The following is a 19,976-nucleotide window of genomic DNA, read 5'->3' on the forward strand; positions in this document are numbered from 1 at the left end:
TGAGATTTTACTTTTTTCGATGATTACGTGACCGGAAGGAAAAAAGACAATTATTCAGAAATTCACATATGAAAGAAGTTTCGTACATAAATTAAATGTAAAATGATAATCATTTCTGGCTCATTCTATCTTTAATCGCTCAAAAATCCAAATAAAATGCTTATAGAACATAATTTCTGCACCTGATTGTTGATATTTATCTGATGTGTTTCTACCATTTTTTTGTTTATATATATATATATATATATATATATATATATATATATATATATATATAATAAAATACGCATCAAGTGCGTTGAACGCCAAATCAAAACGTACAATAAAAAAGAAATTAACCAAATATTTTACTTATTTTAAATTTATCATACACATATTTCAGAAGTATTCTCCATCTTCAGTGTGTTGTTTTGTTTCTTTTTTTCCTTTTCTTCTTCCTTGCCATGTTGTAAAGTTGGAGAAATAAATTTGTAAATAGCCGCGCGTTGTATCTAGCGGTTGTAATTTGAAATGTTTTAACTGTGCGTAGGCAACGCGAAAATAACGTCAAGAATGAGAGTTCATATAGAAACATTCTATTAATTTGAATAAAATAAAATATGCATCTGGAAATCGCAATCAAGCTCTGGTGTTCAAGATAGGTGGTGAACAAATTGATCCAGACAGGTGCTGAGGGTGTTTCCAACAGCAATCGCAAGAAATGCAGACGAAAGAAAAGAACCACCGAAAGACAAGACCGAGCACTGGACAAATTGGCAAGGAAAAGTCGATTCTAACAAATCACATCACTGAAGCGTGGAAACAGGCTTCTGGTGCCGATATTTCGAGAAACACTATCTACCGAAGGCTCCGGCAACAGGAATACCGAAATCATATAGCTGCCACCAAACCGCTCCTTAACAAGAAGCAGATGTTGAATAGGTGGCGAGGGGCAACTGCTTATCAAATCTGGATTGCAGACGAATGGCGGCGTGTGATCTTTACAGATGAGTCTCGATTTTGTATCTGCTTCAGCGACCAAAGGCCACGTGTTTGGCGAAGAACAACGGAACGTTATAACCAAGAATGCGTTAAGAACTATGTGAAGTTCCCGCGGTCTTGCATGATTAGGTTGGTCAGAAGTGCTAAAGGTGTTCGTAATTCATGCATCATCAAAGGAACTGTAAACGCAAGAGTATACCAATATATTCTGGAAGCTAATTTACTGCCAGAGTTTGATAACCAGTTTGACGGGGAGGCTACAGACATCATTTTTAAACATGACTTGGCACCCGCACACTGTGCTAAGACACGTCTTCCTGGATCCGAGAACGATCGATCCCTCTTCTGGAATGGCCGGCGAACTCGCCAGATTGGAACGTTATTGAAGCCTTGTGGGACCAGATAAAGAGGAAGCTCCGCAAAGAAAAACCTACTACCCTTGCAACCATGAATATTTCAATCCAGAACACATCGGATTCAGTGTCTACTTGATGCTATTATCAAGGCAAAAGGTGCTGCTACTAAATATTGATTAATTTTATTTGTGTTTATGTTAATTATCTGCTTTGTTCTATTATTTTGAAACACGAAATATTCAAAAACTGACATTTTAATTGATATGAAAAAAATTATGTCGTAAAACAACTCTTTCAGTTAGTTTAGCATGATAGGGATATGTTAGCACCAATTACATCTCACAGATCATCCTCAATAAAAATTTAACTAAAAAAAAACATGATGTTCTATTTTTTACCAGCACGAGTAGACACATTAAGTATTTCAGAAGAAGCCGATAACATACCAACGGCAGTGTTTTGATGGCACTAAGGACATGGAAAACTTTGTCCAGAGCATTTAAATATTTTAATGTGTGGACGATTTGAAACGTTTAGCAAATATGTGCTAAAAGATTTACAAAGGGATAAAAGCAGTTGTCTAATTATCCCCAAACATACAACTATATATTTATATAAAAAAGTTGATTCTAAAAGAAAAAAGAAAAAATAAGCTCTCGTAATTGACCTTTTTACTTTACTGTTTAAATTAACTCTGTTCACTATCATTTTAATTCCTTATTAAGAAATTCTCCATCCTAACTTAGGATAATGTAGTCTTCAATTATACATATGAACACGTCTTATACAATAGATAAATTTCTATTTTACTGAGAAATAACTCTTGTGAATATATTATTTAATCAATTATTAATAAATTCTTATGTCCTTGCGTTTATTTCAACATAATCCTTTATTTCATCAGGTCTGATTTCATTTTTAAACTTCAACATTGAAAAGAACGCAACATTACAACTGAACTTTTTCAATGTGTTTCATCCTCTACTTCAAATCTCAGCAAAGTGAATCACTCGAAGTATAATTGCAAATTACTTAGGACTTTTAGTCAATCATAGTTGATGAAACAAGAGTAAATTCCTACTGTACATTAAACAAAGGGTGCCGTTCTAAATGCCATACAGATTCCCGAGTTTGACATCAAGATTTCAAAGTTTGACAGAACGATCACCGAGTTCGACGGGATACACTAGTAGAAAGTCCAAAAAGGATATATCGACCGAAGCGTTGTAAGAATAATAATGATAAGAGTAATTCGAAAAATCCAGATAATACGAAGAATCTAAAGATTTATCTAACAATATAGCGACGTACTTACTCTGCAGATAAGCATTTGTAGAAGTTCTTTTTGACAATACTGATAATTTTATGACTATATAAATATAGATAATCGACATACTAGCATATTTGATTCTCTTTAACTGAAAATATTGAATTTTACATATTCTTCGCTTTACGATGGAAATATGAGATAAAAATTTAAACTTTCGCATCTATTGTGGATGTGTATTTAGTTCCGTTTACTTGGATTTCTCATATAACAGACTGATGTGTACCTGAATATTTACCCTTGCTTCATGTTTATTTATCATTTCTGATATCGCTAAACAGTCGATATTCGAACAACAGAAAAATATTAGACTTTCAAATTTTTTTTCAACTAGCATAAAGATTATTTCCTATCCTAAAGAAAAATATACTCCTATAAACTCCCTAAAACTAACTTTCTATTCAATTATTTTCAACATTTATTACAATTTAGACGTAAAATACGGGGGAAAAAGTGATCGATATGTTGGTAGAGCTAAACACGTTTTTATTATTTCAACCTCGGGGGTATTTGCTTAAATCATTAAAAGAGTGTTTCTATAGACGGTATAAAACAATTATCCACAGACAATTTAAGACAACAAAATTGCTTAAATTGTCTGACGACATGGGCTGAATAATTTGTTTGTCCCCTCTATCGAAACAATCTTGTAATGATTTAAGCAAATACCCCCGATATTGAAATAATAAAAACGTATTTAGCTCTACCAACGTATCGAACACTTTCCCCTGATTTTTTTACCTCTCACTATATATATATATATATATATATATATATATATATATATATATATATATATATATACACATATATATATATATATAATCATGTTTTAATTTAATACTCTGGTCAGTAATAAAATGGGCGACTCTTTGGGTATATCAGTATCAGGTGCGGTGTGTACTCTCCGCTTATCTCGGCATTGTTTCCAGTCGACCTGGGGTTCTCCTTGCCACTGGACTCTAACAGTGCCGATTCAGAAGGTGAGTAGTTGATAATTGCGAAAGCGTTGCCTTTAAATTCCAGGATCAGCTTCCCTTATAGAGGGTCTTTCGGAGTTTAACGGAGGGAATGATGAATATACTATATTAAGAAAATAGGGTAATATATGTTAAATCGTGGATAATGTATTATCTTTTCCAGGCTTAATACCCTATCTATATGCTCTGTTTCCAGGATTAAGCATCTATTATCGTCAGTGATGTCGACAACATCCTTGATACTGTCCTATGATATATTCTTGAAAATGAAACTATATTTTTATACTTCTACTTGAATAATACAAACACACACACACACGCCCACACACCCACCAACACCCCCCCATATATATATATATATATATATATATATATATATATATAAAGGTAGAGTGAGACAAGTAATACGAATTCCAGGTTTAGCCTGTTGATTCCCTCACTGAAACGCGAAATATTTGAGTAGCCTAGTTGCCATTATATTTATATAAGCATGATACACCCAGACAAACGCACACGTATACACACGATAATTATATACGTATCCGCTTGTGTGTACGTGTGTGATGTGTGAAAATAATTTCTAATTAGCATTTCGTTAGAGTTATTATCGTTCAAATATATCACAGTGAAAGTAAAAAGTGAATTACACATGAGCGCTCGCGCACACACACACATATAGATCTATATATATATAGATAGATATGCATATATATACATATATATATATATATATATATATATATATATATATATATATATATATATAGAGAGAGAGAGAGAGAGAGAGAGAGAAAGGGATTGAAGAGTAGAGAGGAAAAGAGAGAGAACGAACCGAGGAAGACATCTAATAACATTGGTAGGAAGAAAGAGAAACAGATAGGAAATAGTGATTTAAAAAATAACATTCTGAAAGCGGTTAAATTGCAAAAAATTAGTCAATCGACTGAACCAAACAAAATAAACAAAATATAAAAATGGCGAACTGGTCGCCAGCGAGGTCGAGGCGTATAGCGTTGCTCGGGTGATAAGATGCTCACAACCGATCGATTCACCAAAATAAACTGATATAAATTTTCCGACTCCATCTTTTCGCGCACTTTCTTTCCGCTTCGTGGAAACGGCGAGAAAAAGCATTTAGAGATATAGACATCATGGAGACATATACGCACCGCTCTAGTCGATGATTGCTGCATCTATGCCTTGATTTCTAGACAATTCCACTCCATTGGCCGCGTAAGTGAGCTTATTAACGGTTAACCCGCTTGTAAACGGACAAATCACGTGATCAATATGATAGCAGTTCCTGTATAAACAAAATATAATTGACATTATGTATGAGGCTACTTTTTCGTTGACACTTATATTTGCGCAGATAATGTCATTCAATAAACGTGTAATTTATACCAAAATCACTTTTTATTCGCAGCCCGGTGGTTTATTGTACTAAACAAAAATAGACAACGTGTCTAATCATATACTCTTAGAGATTTCAATTATAATTATATAAAATAGCGCGTATGTGTGTGTGTGTGAATTTTTACTAGGGTTTCATCCTTAGGGAATCATCAGTGTAGTGAATTACGATTACTGCCGGTCGGGAGATTTTAACGCCACCAGGAAGCAATCTCTGACTCCACTAGCATGAAACAAATCGCTCAGCCAACGTTAACCGCTGCGAGAATATAATTGAAATTAACATTTATGTAAATCGAAAATGTCATGCAAGAAGGCCAAGATTGACAATGGGATTTTACCATCATGATCTGCGTACATCGGCTTAAGTGAACGATATATATATATATATATATATATATATATATATATATATATATATATATATATATATATACTAGCAAAAGTACCCGCCGGTGACTGGGTTCGAAAATCGCCTACAGAAAATGGACTCTGATTAATGAAAGTACTAGCGTTGCCCGGGTGTTTGTAGGGGTGTGTGATGTTAAATAAAAAAGAAGACGGGGGGGTAGGATCGAAGCCGAACCATGAGGCGAAGTTTGAAAATAAAATCGGCCAGTCAGAAGTGAAAGATGTTTGAAAGTCGTCGAGCGTTACGACGACGACGATGACGATGTAAGCATTGTTATAAGCGAAGTAAGAAAATAAAACCACGTTTTAATTAAGCGGAGGGGGGTAAAACACAAAAAAATAACGTAAGGCAAACGAACGAACATTACGTGAAAAATTGCTTAAATAATACAGGGTTCAATATTTAAATTTAAAAAATCGAAAAAAAAAAACAAAAACATCTCACACCACGATTCGAACCCAAAACGTTTAGATAATGAACCAAGCCCTTAACTACCTGCGCTAAAGCGGCGTCTGCTCGGTTTATCAACTATTTAAAGTAAATCACGTCACGGCGTCATGACGTCATGTGACGCATGCGTTGTTGACCCTCCCCACTGTCGAATCTGTCTAGACATCTCTCTCACTCTCTCTCTCACTCTCACTCTATCTCTCTCTCTCTCTCTCACACACACCTCGTCTGCCTTACTCTAAAGACTGGAAAATGGCGTCTGGCTGTTTTTATTTAAAAAAAAAACTTCGATCGTTAATATTTTTTGTAACCGTATTTTTTTTTTACTTCACTTTTTTTTACTTTATTTTTCGTTTAACTATCGTATCTACCTATTTTGAATGTGGTAATAACTTTGGTAACGTTGCCATAGCGTAGAAGTTCATAGTTTAGCTTTAATTAATTTTTTTTTTTACCGATAACAACATTTTTAAATTGTAAATTCCGACGGCCATTAGAGGTTGCTGACGTTAAGATCACGTGACATGACTCAGCGGGTTTTAAATATAAGTTGACCCAAAATAAACGACCGCGTGTTTACTTTATGTATAAGAGTTGGCGGCCGTATTTTTTGGGGCAGTTGTAAATCGATTTAAAAATATGTAATGTTTAACATTAAAATGTCACTTTTTGGGGGGACTCCCCCTGCAGAAAATCGATCAGTTGACGCACTTCTGATGGTCACTTTGGGCCGATATTTCGATATTTGTCGTCCGGAAGGTGGGGCTTTCATATGAGACCAAGTTTGTGAATTTTTTTGTGTCTGTCGAAAGTTTTTAGCAGACACACAAACATACATAAATACATACAAACACACACACATACATTTTCGCTTTTATATATATAGATGATAGGTTATGAAAAGGAAAGGTTGTAAAGAGATAGCTTTGTATTTTGGGGTATCAAAACCAAATCACAATATGATGAAAGTAACAATAAAATAGATAAACTCCATAATTTATTATAGGATACCCGTTCACACTGAAACACTTATCACAATATTCTGTGTATCTCTATTAAAAAAAATTGTGAAACTTTGTGACATATTTTCAGTCTATGGAGGTCAGCCGATAACGAATACCCCATAATTTTATCATACTATATTTCTTCAAACTAAAACATAATTATCAAAGTATACTTACGCAGGTAGATATGAAAAATGTTTATTAAAGTATGTGTCTATTTCAATTCTATTGTGTCCAGGCGCGCACACAGACCCCACAATTTTATTATACAATCCCTATTTAAGTTAAAACATACTTATCAAAGTATTATTATGTATATCCATATCAAAAACACTTGTAAACATTTTTTTAAAGTTTTAATTTTTTTTATTTCCATACTTTGTAGACCAGGCGGGTACGCAGACCTCACAATTCCAATGAATCGTCATTATGCAAGATCAAACATACCAATTCCTGTGTTTCGATACATCTTCTATCATTATATGTGATCAGTTTTGTATAATAATCAACCACATAGGAGCCTATTCGTGACCAGACACACACACATACGTTCAGCTTTATATATATATATATATATATATATATATATATATATATATATATATATATATATACATATATAATTAATTTTATTTAGTATGTTCTTCATAATTAGATTTTATTTTAATTATAAGTAGTAGTTAATAAAACCCGATGGAACCGAGATATTCAGGCATTCATTAATTCATACCTACTGACATGTTGAATGTTATTACATGGAAGAATTGATAAGTATATAAACAGAAGAGCAGGAATGATGGCATGCACATACGATAAAAATTTACCGATATATCGACCGGGTGTATATCCTAGCTATGGCCGTAATATTAAACATCCATAACAGAAACGTATAAGAAATGGCTAGTAGCATGAACAGAATTCTATTGTAACTTATACTCTATACTGACGAAAGACGATTGGGTTTAAATCGCAAACAAACCTCGCTAATTTTACACTCGATAAAACCTGCGAAATTTGTTTTTTTATGCCAGACAAAAACCAAACTTAAGAAATGAAAAAAAAATACAATGATGCAGTAAATATCCTAAAACCATGATTTAAAAACATTAAAAATATAGAAAATGAAACTTAGTAGAAATATACATTTTTATTTTGGTGAAGTTTTGTTTCAATTAATTTTCAAGTGGATTATTAACAGTAATAATCTTACTTTTGATGAAAAAACGCATTCTATTTTGTACATCAAAAAGCTAAACCTTAAGAACAAAGACCTTATATAACAAACTATGAAAGCAGATAATTGAAAGCATATCCTTATTTTTAACAAATTAATTTTTAAAATATCATTGACATATGTTGAATAATATTTTACATGAATTAAACTAAATGCAATTTTTTGAATAAATGCATTTATTTCTAATTATAAGATGAAAAATATTTTTAATTTTATTTATGAAAAGATATTTTTCATTTGACCCAACAGAAAGAAATTTTAATAAAAAATAATTATTTAATATCGTAATTTCTCACCCGGCAACAGTTATATTTAAATTATTTTTTCTATTAAATTCCTTTTTTTTCTATGAAATATTATTTAAATAATTCCCATAACTGCACCTTATTGAAACTTTAGCTTCATCCTTGTATAAATTGTATCGGGAATCTGTTTTCAAATTAAAATGCTTTGTATGAGATTATACACTTAAGATGTTTTTTAGATATGAATAGACTACACGGACAAATTTAATTAACTCATAATTTATAATTGTTTCAGTTTTTAGGGTATTATATTTTGTTCTAGCAATGAGGAAACAATTGAAATAGGTTCGATCTATATATGTCAAATTATGAAATTAAAAAAATTCTTTTAAATGACTAACAATTTATTTCAAGAAAGAGTGCGATTGTAAATAAACAAATGTTAAAGATAATAATTTGAAACCAGCGGTAGACAAAGGATTTTAAAACTAAATAATTAAATTAACTTTATCAAAAAATTAAGAAGAGTCAATTTTACCATTAAATATTAAAACTTATTAATGTTCTACAAATCTGTATTCCTAATTAAAAAAAAAGATTTTTATTTTAAAAAATCTGGTCCTACAAAACCTTTTTCTTTCTAATCACAGCTAAGCTCACGCAGTTGGATTTTTAAGAAAACGCGTGGATTTTAATTAGTAAGAACCAAAGATGCTCAAATTGGTCTACCATTGAAAAATTATTCACGTTCGATTTCTACATATAATTTTAAATTGCCTAAAACCGGCATCGATTTAAAAAACAAAATTATTAAGAGTAAGATAGTGCGTCTACGTGATAAGTTTTAAAAGGCAATCTTCCAAAATTTGCTTTATAGACTCTAAAAAAATCAATTATGAAAACATATTTTGGAAATCTATTGAAATTTCACAGACGGCAATTTTAAATGCAAATAATAAATAATAACATTTTTTCGTAAAACATAATTATTGCTCACGTTTTTTTCGTAAAATCGAGAAAAAAGTTATAAATCGACAACGATTGTGAACCAAAATTAAATAGATGTTATTTCATCATTTGAGTATATTTTATTATGTAAAAGGAAGTGACAGTGTTATCCCTCCAAAACAAACATCTGATGTGGTTGCATTAAGAGTAACAAAACATGAGATTTTTTCTATAATATTTCACTTCACTTTATACTTATTTCAGCTTTATTTTAAAAATAACAATTAACGATCGATCAATTACTTGAATTTAGAGAGAATTTTTAAAAAATTGTCTTATTTTCCTTATTTACGTGTGAATAAATTGTAATAATATTGGGTTCAATTTTTCCGGCTTTAAGCTTTTAGGGAATCTTTCAAAAATCACTAGTTTAATGAGGAGGAAAAAAACACAAGATTTTTAATAATCATTTGTCTTGAAAATCCAGCAAAAATTACGAAGAACTAATTATATTTTACAAATTTGTACTGTTATTATTTGTCATGGGGGTCGACAATTCCGCCTTTACTAATGTCATATCGATTTATACCCTACCGTTGTCATGATTATTATCTCTTGTGTATATTAAGAACATTATTTTCGTTTTCCTAATTGACAATTAAAATGTTACAGTATATATTCGTGTTATATCTTGCTCTTACTGGAGGCCAGCACAAGAAAGCATCTACTCTGATGAAGTAGTCAGCTTACTATAAGTAACATCACTTGAATAAGATGCAGTGCTTTTCTTAAAAACCATTGTAGATAAACCAGTATATATGGAGTTAATTTGAGCCATCAACTATGTGACTTTTGATATTAAGCCATGGTTTACTTATAGGGAAAATATTCTCGTGCGAGAGACCTTAAGCACGCGATGATAGTGTCAAGTAAGCATTCGAGTTTCTCTCCAGTAGATACTCAAGTTTATATATAAAGGGAAAATATTATGGAAAATTAAAATCTGCTTCATTCGAAATCTAAACCTTGATCTAATAATTATTTAAAAAAAAAAACCCAAACATTTTCACCTGGTCAAAATGATAGGACCACTGATAATTTATCTAACAAAAGGCAATAATAAATTACTAAAAAGGGTCTCGGTTTTTAGTATAGCCACCGTTATTACGAATTACTTCAAAAATTCTCTTCGGCATGCTTGCGACTAATTTTTCTATCAGTTGCGAAGGAATTTTATCCCATGTACTGAAAACTGAATCAGAAAGTGCATTTATCGAATCATACTGGGTTCCATCCTTGAACACTTCTTTTGCCATCCATCCCCAAAGATTTTCAATGGGATTGAGGTCCGGAGAACATGCCGGAGTCTATGTTATTTGACGAAAAGTATTCTCGTGCTTGTCGAGAGGTGTGTATCGCAGCGTTGTCTTGCTGGAAAATTCAATTTCTTCCACACAGACGTGGACCTTTAGTCCTGACAGAAGCATTTTCAAGCATTGAAATGTACTTCAATGATGTTTGCCGGCCTTTCACTACTTGCAACTTTAGGTCCCAGCTGACTAGAAAGTACCCCAGATCATTAAACAACCTCCTCCACTATGCCGAGTTGAAAAAGTCTCTTTGGGAAAATTTCTTTCATGCCAATAGTGTTGAAATCAATCTGGACCATCTAGACTAAACTTTTTCTCATCGGAAAAAATTACATTTTCCCACTTTTCTTTATCCCAAGTCTGGTATTTGGCGGCATATTTAAGTCGGTCAGTTTTGTACTGTTCAAGAAGACGTGAGTTTTGCAGTTGCTTTAAATGATTGAAATCCTTCATTTTCAGATGCCTTCTGATGGTTTTAGGACTACATTTTGTTGCTATTTGGCTTTTCAATCGACTTGAGCTCAAACTGGAGTTTTTTTAAAACTTCTTCTGATACGACGATCCAGTGATGGGGTTATTTTTTTTTTGGTCGACCTGGACTCTTTTGTTCCCATATTGATCTGAATTTCTTAAATTTGTTGCATTTTGTAACTACTTTTGTAGTATGTGGGACGAGTTTTGAGGAAGTTAGGATGTGTTTTAAGTTTTTGGGTTGGCGTTTGTTTTTTTATTATTTTTGTTGTTTTAAGTATGTTATTTAGTTTGTCGTTCTGATTGAGGAGGATAAGGTTTTTTGTTATCTGTGTGAATAGTTCTGGGTTGTTTGTGTTGTGTGTAGAGACGTATGCTAGAGTGGAGTATGTGACATAATAATAGAAGGTAACATATACACATTCAAAAACCCAGCACAAACATTCAAAATAAAAAAGGATCTAAATTGCACTTCCAGAAATGTAGTATATGCACTAAGATTCACAACATGCAACAAATCCTACATAGGCGCCACCAAACATTTCAGCAATAGAGTGGCCTTACATAAGAGCAACATCAAAATTGCAGATAACAGACACCTCTATGTTTCAAAACACGTACACACATGCAGTGGAAACAGGTTCAAAATAATGCCAATCTCCCAAACAGACAATTATTTTTATTTACTTACACAAGAAAAAAACTTCATCACCAGATTCACTCCTGAACTGAACAGAACCTAATACCATCACACAAAACATGAAATGCAAGGTACACTCGCATGCACACCCATACACATGCACATATACACACCCATACATAACTCAGAACCGACACATTAAAACACACACACGTGCGCGCATACAACCACACACAGACATAACACCCCTATCTCTAATACAACACACTGAACAATACCAACCCTACTTAACCTCGAAACCAACAACACTAGGAGACACCTACAACCATAGTATAATATCTGTTCCAACACCTCGCTCCCTCCTCAGTCAGGGGAGGAGAACCCCCTCATGACTGAAACGACTATTTTCCCTTCTATCATCCCCCTCCCATACCTACACCCCCTCTAATGCCCCCCTCTGAGGAACAAAATCTTCCCCACACTAGGAACCGATCCTGGGTCTGGCCATACCAACATGGGGAGACAAATAAATAGAAACATTAAAAAATCCCCTATTTTAAATACACCCCTCTTTCTAAGCAAACATAATATAAGACTAAAACGAAAAATCACAATACTAAAATCCAAGAATCCAAAAAATAAATATCAAAATAGAATGAAAGCACCCCTACCCTTACTTCAGAAGAGCCAGTCCCCCCCTCCCCACACATACACATTAGTAACGACCTCGGACCACAGCCGCCTTCCTAAGGAAGCAAATAACCCCAAAATACTATAAAACGATATACGCATTCCCAAACCAATAAAAGCAAACACACACGCGCACACACACGCGCACACACACACATACACACACACGCACACACACACACGCACACACACATACACACACCCTACCCCACCCTAAAGGAAAAGAAAAAAAAACATTAGCAGAAAGAGATAGCGACTGACTACAGCGAGGTCAACGGCTCCATGGACAAACCAAATAAAAAAGCAATAAAAATTCAGCATACCAATGTATAATAAACACTTACAAGCCTCCACCCCTTGGAAAAACTTCAAACTAACTACGAAAATCGCCATTTTTACACATTTGAAAATAATTTCTGACGAGGACGCATCACAGACCGTCTGAAACGCGCGTAAACGATTTCAATGACTTAAAAACATTATTACAATGATCCAAACATAATTCTCAATGAAAAATTAAGACACGAAATAATAAAATGATGTTAAAAAATACACATTGTTGGTGACTACTCCCTTATTTAAATATATATATATATATATATATATATATATATATATATATATATATCCAAGCGATTATGCCATATATATACATATATACATATACACACATATATACATATATATGCATGCATATATACACACACAAACACACACATATTTATATGCGCGATATCTCTAATCTTTCTCTAATCATTTTTTTTCAAGTTAAGCGGTCCATTTAAAAGCAGCCTGAGCTTTTTAATATTTCTCCTTACTAGCAACTGATATCACAAGACAAAATGCAATTCTTTATTCAAGATGGCGCTACATGACACACGTCTTACAGATCACTGACATGAGTTCATGACATGTTTACGGAACAGAGAACAAAATAGCAAAGGGTTATGGCTACAACTTTCCCCGAATTGTCACCATGTGTTTGTTATTTTGGGTGACCTAAAAACAAAAAGTTTATGCAAATAATCTTCACAATCTTGACAAACAAAATAAAACATACCAAAGCTTTCAGGAGAATCACCAGAGATGATCTACAGGCAGTATCTTCAAACGTTGTTTACCGAGCTCAGAAATGCATAGAACTCAACGGAGAGCATTTCCAGCGTCTTTTAAAACGTTACATGTAATTTAAACGATTTTACAGTAATTTAAACAAGAAACGAATTATTATACCCTCTAACGTAAATACTTAAAGTTTACGCATAAATCTATGCTTTCGTTTATTAATTTTATGTCAGTAAATTAAGTATATATATATATATATATATATATATATATATATATATATATATATATATATATGATGAAAATAATGGAAATAGTATTCCGACAAAATAGAGAAAATAAAAAAGGAACAAACCGTATTATGTGTTCACCAACGTTTCGTCTTTATTTCGAGACTTCCTCTGGGTGAATGAGATTAAGAAACCAAAAAATATACCAGTACAAAATATTTGAAAAAGTTTCACGTGCACAGTGTGACGCAGTTCTATTTAAGAGAAACGGACAAATTGATGTTGGAAATTCAAAAAGGAAGGGGGGCTGGCGCTGTTAAAGAGAAGGAAATTTTAGTGACGTCATATAGTCGTTAATTTAATTTTAAAACTATGAACGCAAGTTTATATTCTTATTGGGAAAAAGATATATCTGTTGAAATTTAAATATAAGTTTGTAACAGGAATGAAATTAGTGTTTTTTATGTAATTTATTGATTGAGATTATGTGTTAATTATTACAGGGGGTGTTTGAATGGTGTGAGAAAGTTAACCTGTGTCCACAGTTAAATAATGTTCTTTTAATAACAGTTTACTTATTAATGGCGCTATGTTATAGAAACCTCTACGTTGTTTAATAGTGCTTGAAATTGCGATAAGCGCAGATTCAAGGAGTCTCCGGCGCGGTTTATTTGAAATGAATTTAACTACTTTTGCTTGTTTAAAATCAAAGGTGTGGTTATGTTGCAATGTATGAGAGAATAATGCACTTAGAGAATTGCTATTTTTTATATCTCTTTTGTGTTCATTGAGCCTTTTTTCCAATTTACGCTGAGTTTCACCAACGTATTTATGATGGCAATTATGGCAAGGAATAGTATATATACCTCCATCGGAAACTGGTTTGTTATAGAGATGTTTCGTGGTTTTTAATATATGTCTTATGGTTAGTGATGTGGTTTGTACGATAGGAATTTTTAGTTTGTTTAGTGTGTTATAAATTATTGTATTATTGGTGTGTGTAGGTAAAAGAAGATGTCTGTTTATGAGAGAAAGGTCTGGTGTGTATGATTTTTTATTATTATTTATTCTGGACGAAGAATTCAAATACCTTACAAACATTTTGAAAACCTTGCAATATCCGACATATTTCATATTGAATGCTAAGAGAAAAGCCACACAAATATTTTCCAGAATAAATAATAATAAAAAATCATAATATGACTTTTTCATCTGCTTCAGTTTGTGTCTTTCCCTTACCTATGCAGTGTACTGCCTTCTAAATTTTACATTTAACTACATAGTATATAGTCCTTCACGCAAACTACATCTACCTCTCTAATATATATATATATATATATATATATATATATATATATATATATATATATAAGAAATGTATATATATATATATATACATACATATATATATATATATATATATATATATATATATATATATATATATATATGAGAAATGTAGATTTTCTCAAACTTTGCTGCTGTTCCAAGCAATATGAGTTGGAAAAATCAATTCATGGCATGTTGTACAGCTCTTCAAAGGCTTTTTCAGATAGAAATGAATTATTATCATTATTTTTAACATTAATATTTATATTAATATCATCATAAATGCCATCAGGTTTATTAATTTGTACAAGGGCAACTTTAAACAACTTAAATAATAATTTTATTAAGTGTAGTATCTAAACAATAACAACAAATACGCCATGATATGATATACCCTCTTAATGTCGCCTGTCTCGTTATTGGTACTTGCGCAAACACAGCATTTAGAGTGCTCTTATGCAGAGTATATATCACCATTGCCTCTACCTCACTAGTGATTGACATCAAATAGGAAGACGAGGCGAAGTCAATTGGTTCTGTTAATTAAGTTATTTAAAGGATAGGCATACTATTACAATAAACGTAATAGGTAAGCAAACCTATCGGTAGACAGACATAGCCTCGTATAGATATGCATAGACGTATTTAAAATAACTCTTGGAAATAATATATGAGAAAGTGCAATTCTTATTAATAAAATGCGGGTTTCACAACAGTAGAAAATGGCATGTTTCCTTTAATAAGACTACCACTTCGATCACCACCATTACTACTACTACTACTACTACTACTGCGATTTCAAATAATAATAATAATAATAACAATAATAATAATAATAATAATAATAATAGAAAGAGTAAGCAAGCCCCTCAAAAATTACACAAGGCGTAGCTTTTAAGTGAAACTGGATCCGCTCTTCCCGATAACCTGCCAATCATTATCTATTTTTCTCCATGCTGTATTTTTGCTCGGGCATATTGACTGCTTTTAGGGGCTAAAGGGGTCCGGTTTCTTCCATGTCAAAAATATTATTCATTTATACAAATATGGATTCTAAATTTTTTACATTGTGTCCATGTAATTCGATACCAAGTGCCGTCGATCGATCAATCAATCGGCCGTTCGATCTATCAGTCTTAACGTTGAAAGAGAACGAAGTGAATAAAGTAAGTCAGCGGAACTGGTATTATTATTTTCTCCAAATATTTATATACCGTATCAAAAGGTTTCAAATGTGGCAGAAGTTATATATTAGTACTATGTAATGACAGTTCCCAAGGCACGTTGAGTAGACAACACAGATGTCTGACAATAAACGTGGAGAGAAAAAAGGAACGTACTTGAAAATACTGTTCATGTTGAAAGACGCCAAACCATCGGATATCGATGAACGATAATATCAGAGGACACATCTTCTGAATATAACTTGTCGAATGCAAATGGCACATTGGAATATGGCAGCTTTCACTGAAGACTGGGCAAGCCAAACAGATAAAATTCTCGATTTTGGAAAGATAAAAGAAATGGTCAGCGCACATTTGTAAGCACCAAGCCCTATTTTCTCTCTCTCTCTCTCTCTCTCTCTCTCTCACTTTATATTATCTACGTATGTTTTCACTCAGTTATTTAATACAAGGTGAGTTACGGGAAGGATGTTTTTAAACGCTCCTTGCTCTCCTCGAATAAGCTCGAATAAGGGATAGAGAGTGAGGAAAAGGGAAAAGAATGAGGGCTCACTGCTTTGTGGGCCACTGCGCCGATGAGTAAACTGGTGGCTCATCAGCCCAGCTCTGCTCAAACATATTCTTCCGCACACCTCACACTCAAGACCAATTTGGCGCCCCCTCCCATCCACGGTTCCTTTCACCCTCCCTTTCCGGATGTCGCGCTTCAACCGCTCATTCTGGGGTCGATCCGCCTCAAACTTGCCCACACCTCCCGGCAAGGTCCTTCTCCACCCTTCGCGATCAAAAGCAAGACTCTCCCAGGTTCTTTCATCACTCTCACATTTTTTAAAGGTGGATCTTAAACAATCCTTGAATCTCAATTTACGCTTTTGAGCAGGACGTCTTCCCTCGGCGAGGTAGCCATAAAGGTGTTGTTTGGGAAGCTGATTGTCTAACATCCTCTCCAAATACCCACTCTATCTCAGCCTATGCTTGATTACGTGAGCCTTACTGCTAAGGCATTGGGTCCGTTCAAGCACCTCTACATCACTGACATGCATCTGCCAACCCACACCTAAGATTCGCCGTAGGCACATCTGGTGAAACCGCTCGAGACGTCTCAAATGTACCCTGTATGTTGTCCAAGTTTCACAACCATAAAGAAGAGTAGAGAGAACGCATGCGGCATAAAATGTAATCTTAGTTGGCAGCAGGATCCCATGACTTCACAAACGCCCTTCCAACATTCCGAAGGCATCACTTGCCCTGCTGATCCGTAACGATACCTCATCATCCAGTGCTCCAAACATACTCAGTGTGCTACCTAAGTATACAAAATTAGTGACAACCACTATCTCTGATCCACAGATATAAACTGATGGGTCATAGTATGGCATGCCCGGAGCAGACTGATACATTAAGACATTTTTTTTTTCAGATTGATGGTGAGACCAAATGCGCTGCAGGCAACTGCGAAGGCGTCCACAAGATGCTGCATATAAGTCACTGTATGAGCCACCAGATCACAGTCTTCCGCATAGAGCAAGTAACGAACCGTGTTGGCGAGAACCTTTGTACTTGCATTGAAGCGCCTTATGTTGAACAACCCCCCAGTAGTTCGGTAACGAATATAGATACCACCAGAGCACCCCCAAATGCCACCGAAAGATCATAGTGAAATACAATGCAAAGAGTGTGGGTGCTGGAATATCTCCCTGCTTAACACCATTTTCTACTGAGATAGGATCAGCCAGCTTTCCCCAACGTTGATCACAGCCTTTATATAATCGTGGAAGAGCTTTAAAATGGTTACAAACTAGTCAGGACAGCCAAGATTTTTCAGAATCTCCCACAAAGCATCCCTATTGACTGTATCAAAGGCCTTAGTAAAATCAGAATAAACTCATCCCGCCAAGCAGTCTGCAACAAGTCTTTAAGCGTTACATCATCTTGGGTCCAGAACATTTAAAGATCTCCGCAGGCAAACGATTCGAGTCAGTAGACATTCCATTGTTCAGCTTATGGACAGCTGCTTCAACCTCCTGGAGAGAAGGAACCTCTGCCAAGATATCCTTGACCGGATTGCTAGGAATCGACCAAACAAACTCCTGATCGACTTAAAAAGGTCTGTTCAGGAGGTCATCGAAATGCTCCCTCTATATATGAAGAATGTTATTGGGGTTCGAAGAAAATCCCCACCATCCCTCGATCGCAGAGTCGTGATAGGTGATCTGGATTGTCCGTAAACAGCACGGAGTTGGCTGTATAAGACATTGGTGTTGTTCGAATCCGAGGTGAGCTGTATTTCCTCAGCTTTCTGTCTCCACCATTCATCCTGCATGTTATGAAACCTCCTCTGCACCTCGGGCTTGATTGCCTTAAACTTGATCCTCAATCGATCTTGCTCACCATTCATCAAACCACAACCGAGATAAGCGCGTAATGACCTGGCTTTTGAATCAAGCAGAGCATGAATTTCAGTATCATTTCTCATTGAACCAATCCTGATGTTTACGCTCACAATAACCTAATACCCTCTCACATACCTCACAGACAGATTCCTTAAAAGCAGGCCAAGTGTTTTCACAATCAATCTCTTTAATCTCCTTAACTAGTTTCTCCCTCACAATATTGTCCCTTAGACGGGCAACATTAAGTCGCTGTGGGATAGTCACACTAGCTCTCCCCATCTTGGACTCCACTATACACTTAATCTTTGCACGGACCAACCGATGGTCGATCCAGCACACTGCATCCCGCATGACACGAACACTGCAGATATCCCTCATCTAACGTTTTCTGACTAACACATATTCTATCAAGTGCCATTGTTTAGAACCAGGATGCATCTAGGTCGTCTTGCATTTGTCCTTCTGCTGAAACACGATTTTAAACCCCATCTCTTAACAAAACTGCAACAACATCAGCTATTACACTTGCCCACCTCGTGTTTACTCAACACATTCCATGTGTAAAAATCTCTTCCCACCCTAGCATTAAAATCTCCATCAATAAAGATTTTATGAGCAGAGGGAATGCGTCTACCTACATTTCACAAAACAAGGTAGAAAGCAACCTTTTTATCTTCACTCGCATCCATAGTGGGTGCATAGACACTCAAAAAAAGGTACCAGAGGTAACCTTATAGTCATGATCCGGTCACTCACACCACAGGGAAGTTCTTCCAGGCTAGAAAGAATTGATACCTTTATAGCGGTCAATGTCTGGTGTGGACGTGTGTTAAACGCACACAGATGTCTTAGCATCTTTCTGTGCTTCTCCCAGACAAATCAACCCCACGTGCATGTCGTGACCACTGCCACTCAGACGGGGCTCTGATGAATGGCGACTGTCCTGCGCCGTATAACTGGACCACCACAGCCTTGTGGGCCAAGGTTATTTAACTAAAGGCTAATGGTGAGGTAACCCTGACGGAAACCTCCAGAGGAGCTTAAGCCCTGTAAGCTGCGGCATATATGCCCCACCGGCGTGTGGAATATGCTCTGGGGGGCAGCAACCTAAGTTCCAGTCATGGACCAAATGGGATGGTGGGTTAAGAGGGCTCTTTAAGCCGTAGTGAAGCCAATCTCCCTAGGAGAAGGAAAACTCTGATATAAAACCTGCGATGACTGCTGCATCCAATGATGTTGACTTGCTCTTCCTTT

At 34.7% G+C, this 19,976-nt stretch overlaps 1 protein-coding gene across 1 annotated transcript in view; it reads left to right on the top strand.

Moving 5' to 3' along the window:
* The first annotated feature begins 700 nt into the window (after positions 1-700).
* Positions 701-19,976, top strand: part of LOC145272040 (uncharacterized) — a 61,208-nt gene continuing 41,932 nt past the window's right edge. The window contains exon 1 of the mRNA XM_080127020.1: positions 701-1,359. Within this exon, the coding sequence (XP_079983146.1) occupies positions 701-1,359 (659 nt within the window). The remainder of the gene's footprint in view (positions 1,360-19,976) is intronic.

This window comes from Euprymna scolopes, chromosome 4 (assembly GCF_053919585.1).
Source record: "Euprymna scolopes isolate OS-2025 chromosome 4, ASM5391958v1, whole genome shotgun sequence".
NCBI lineage: Eukaryota > Metazoa > Mollusca > Cephalopoda > Sepiida > Sepiolidae > Euprymna > Euprymna scolopes.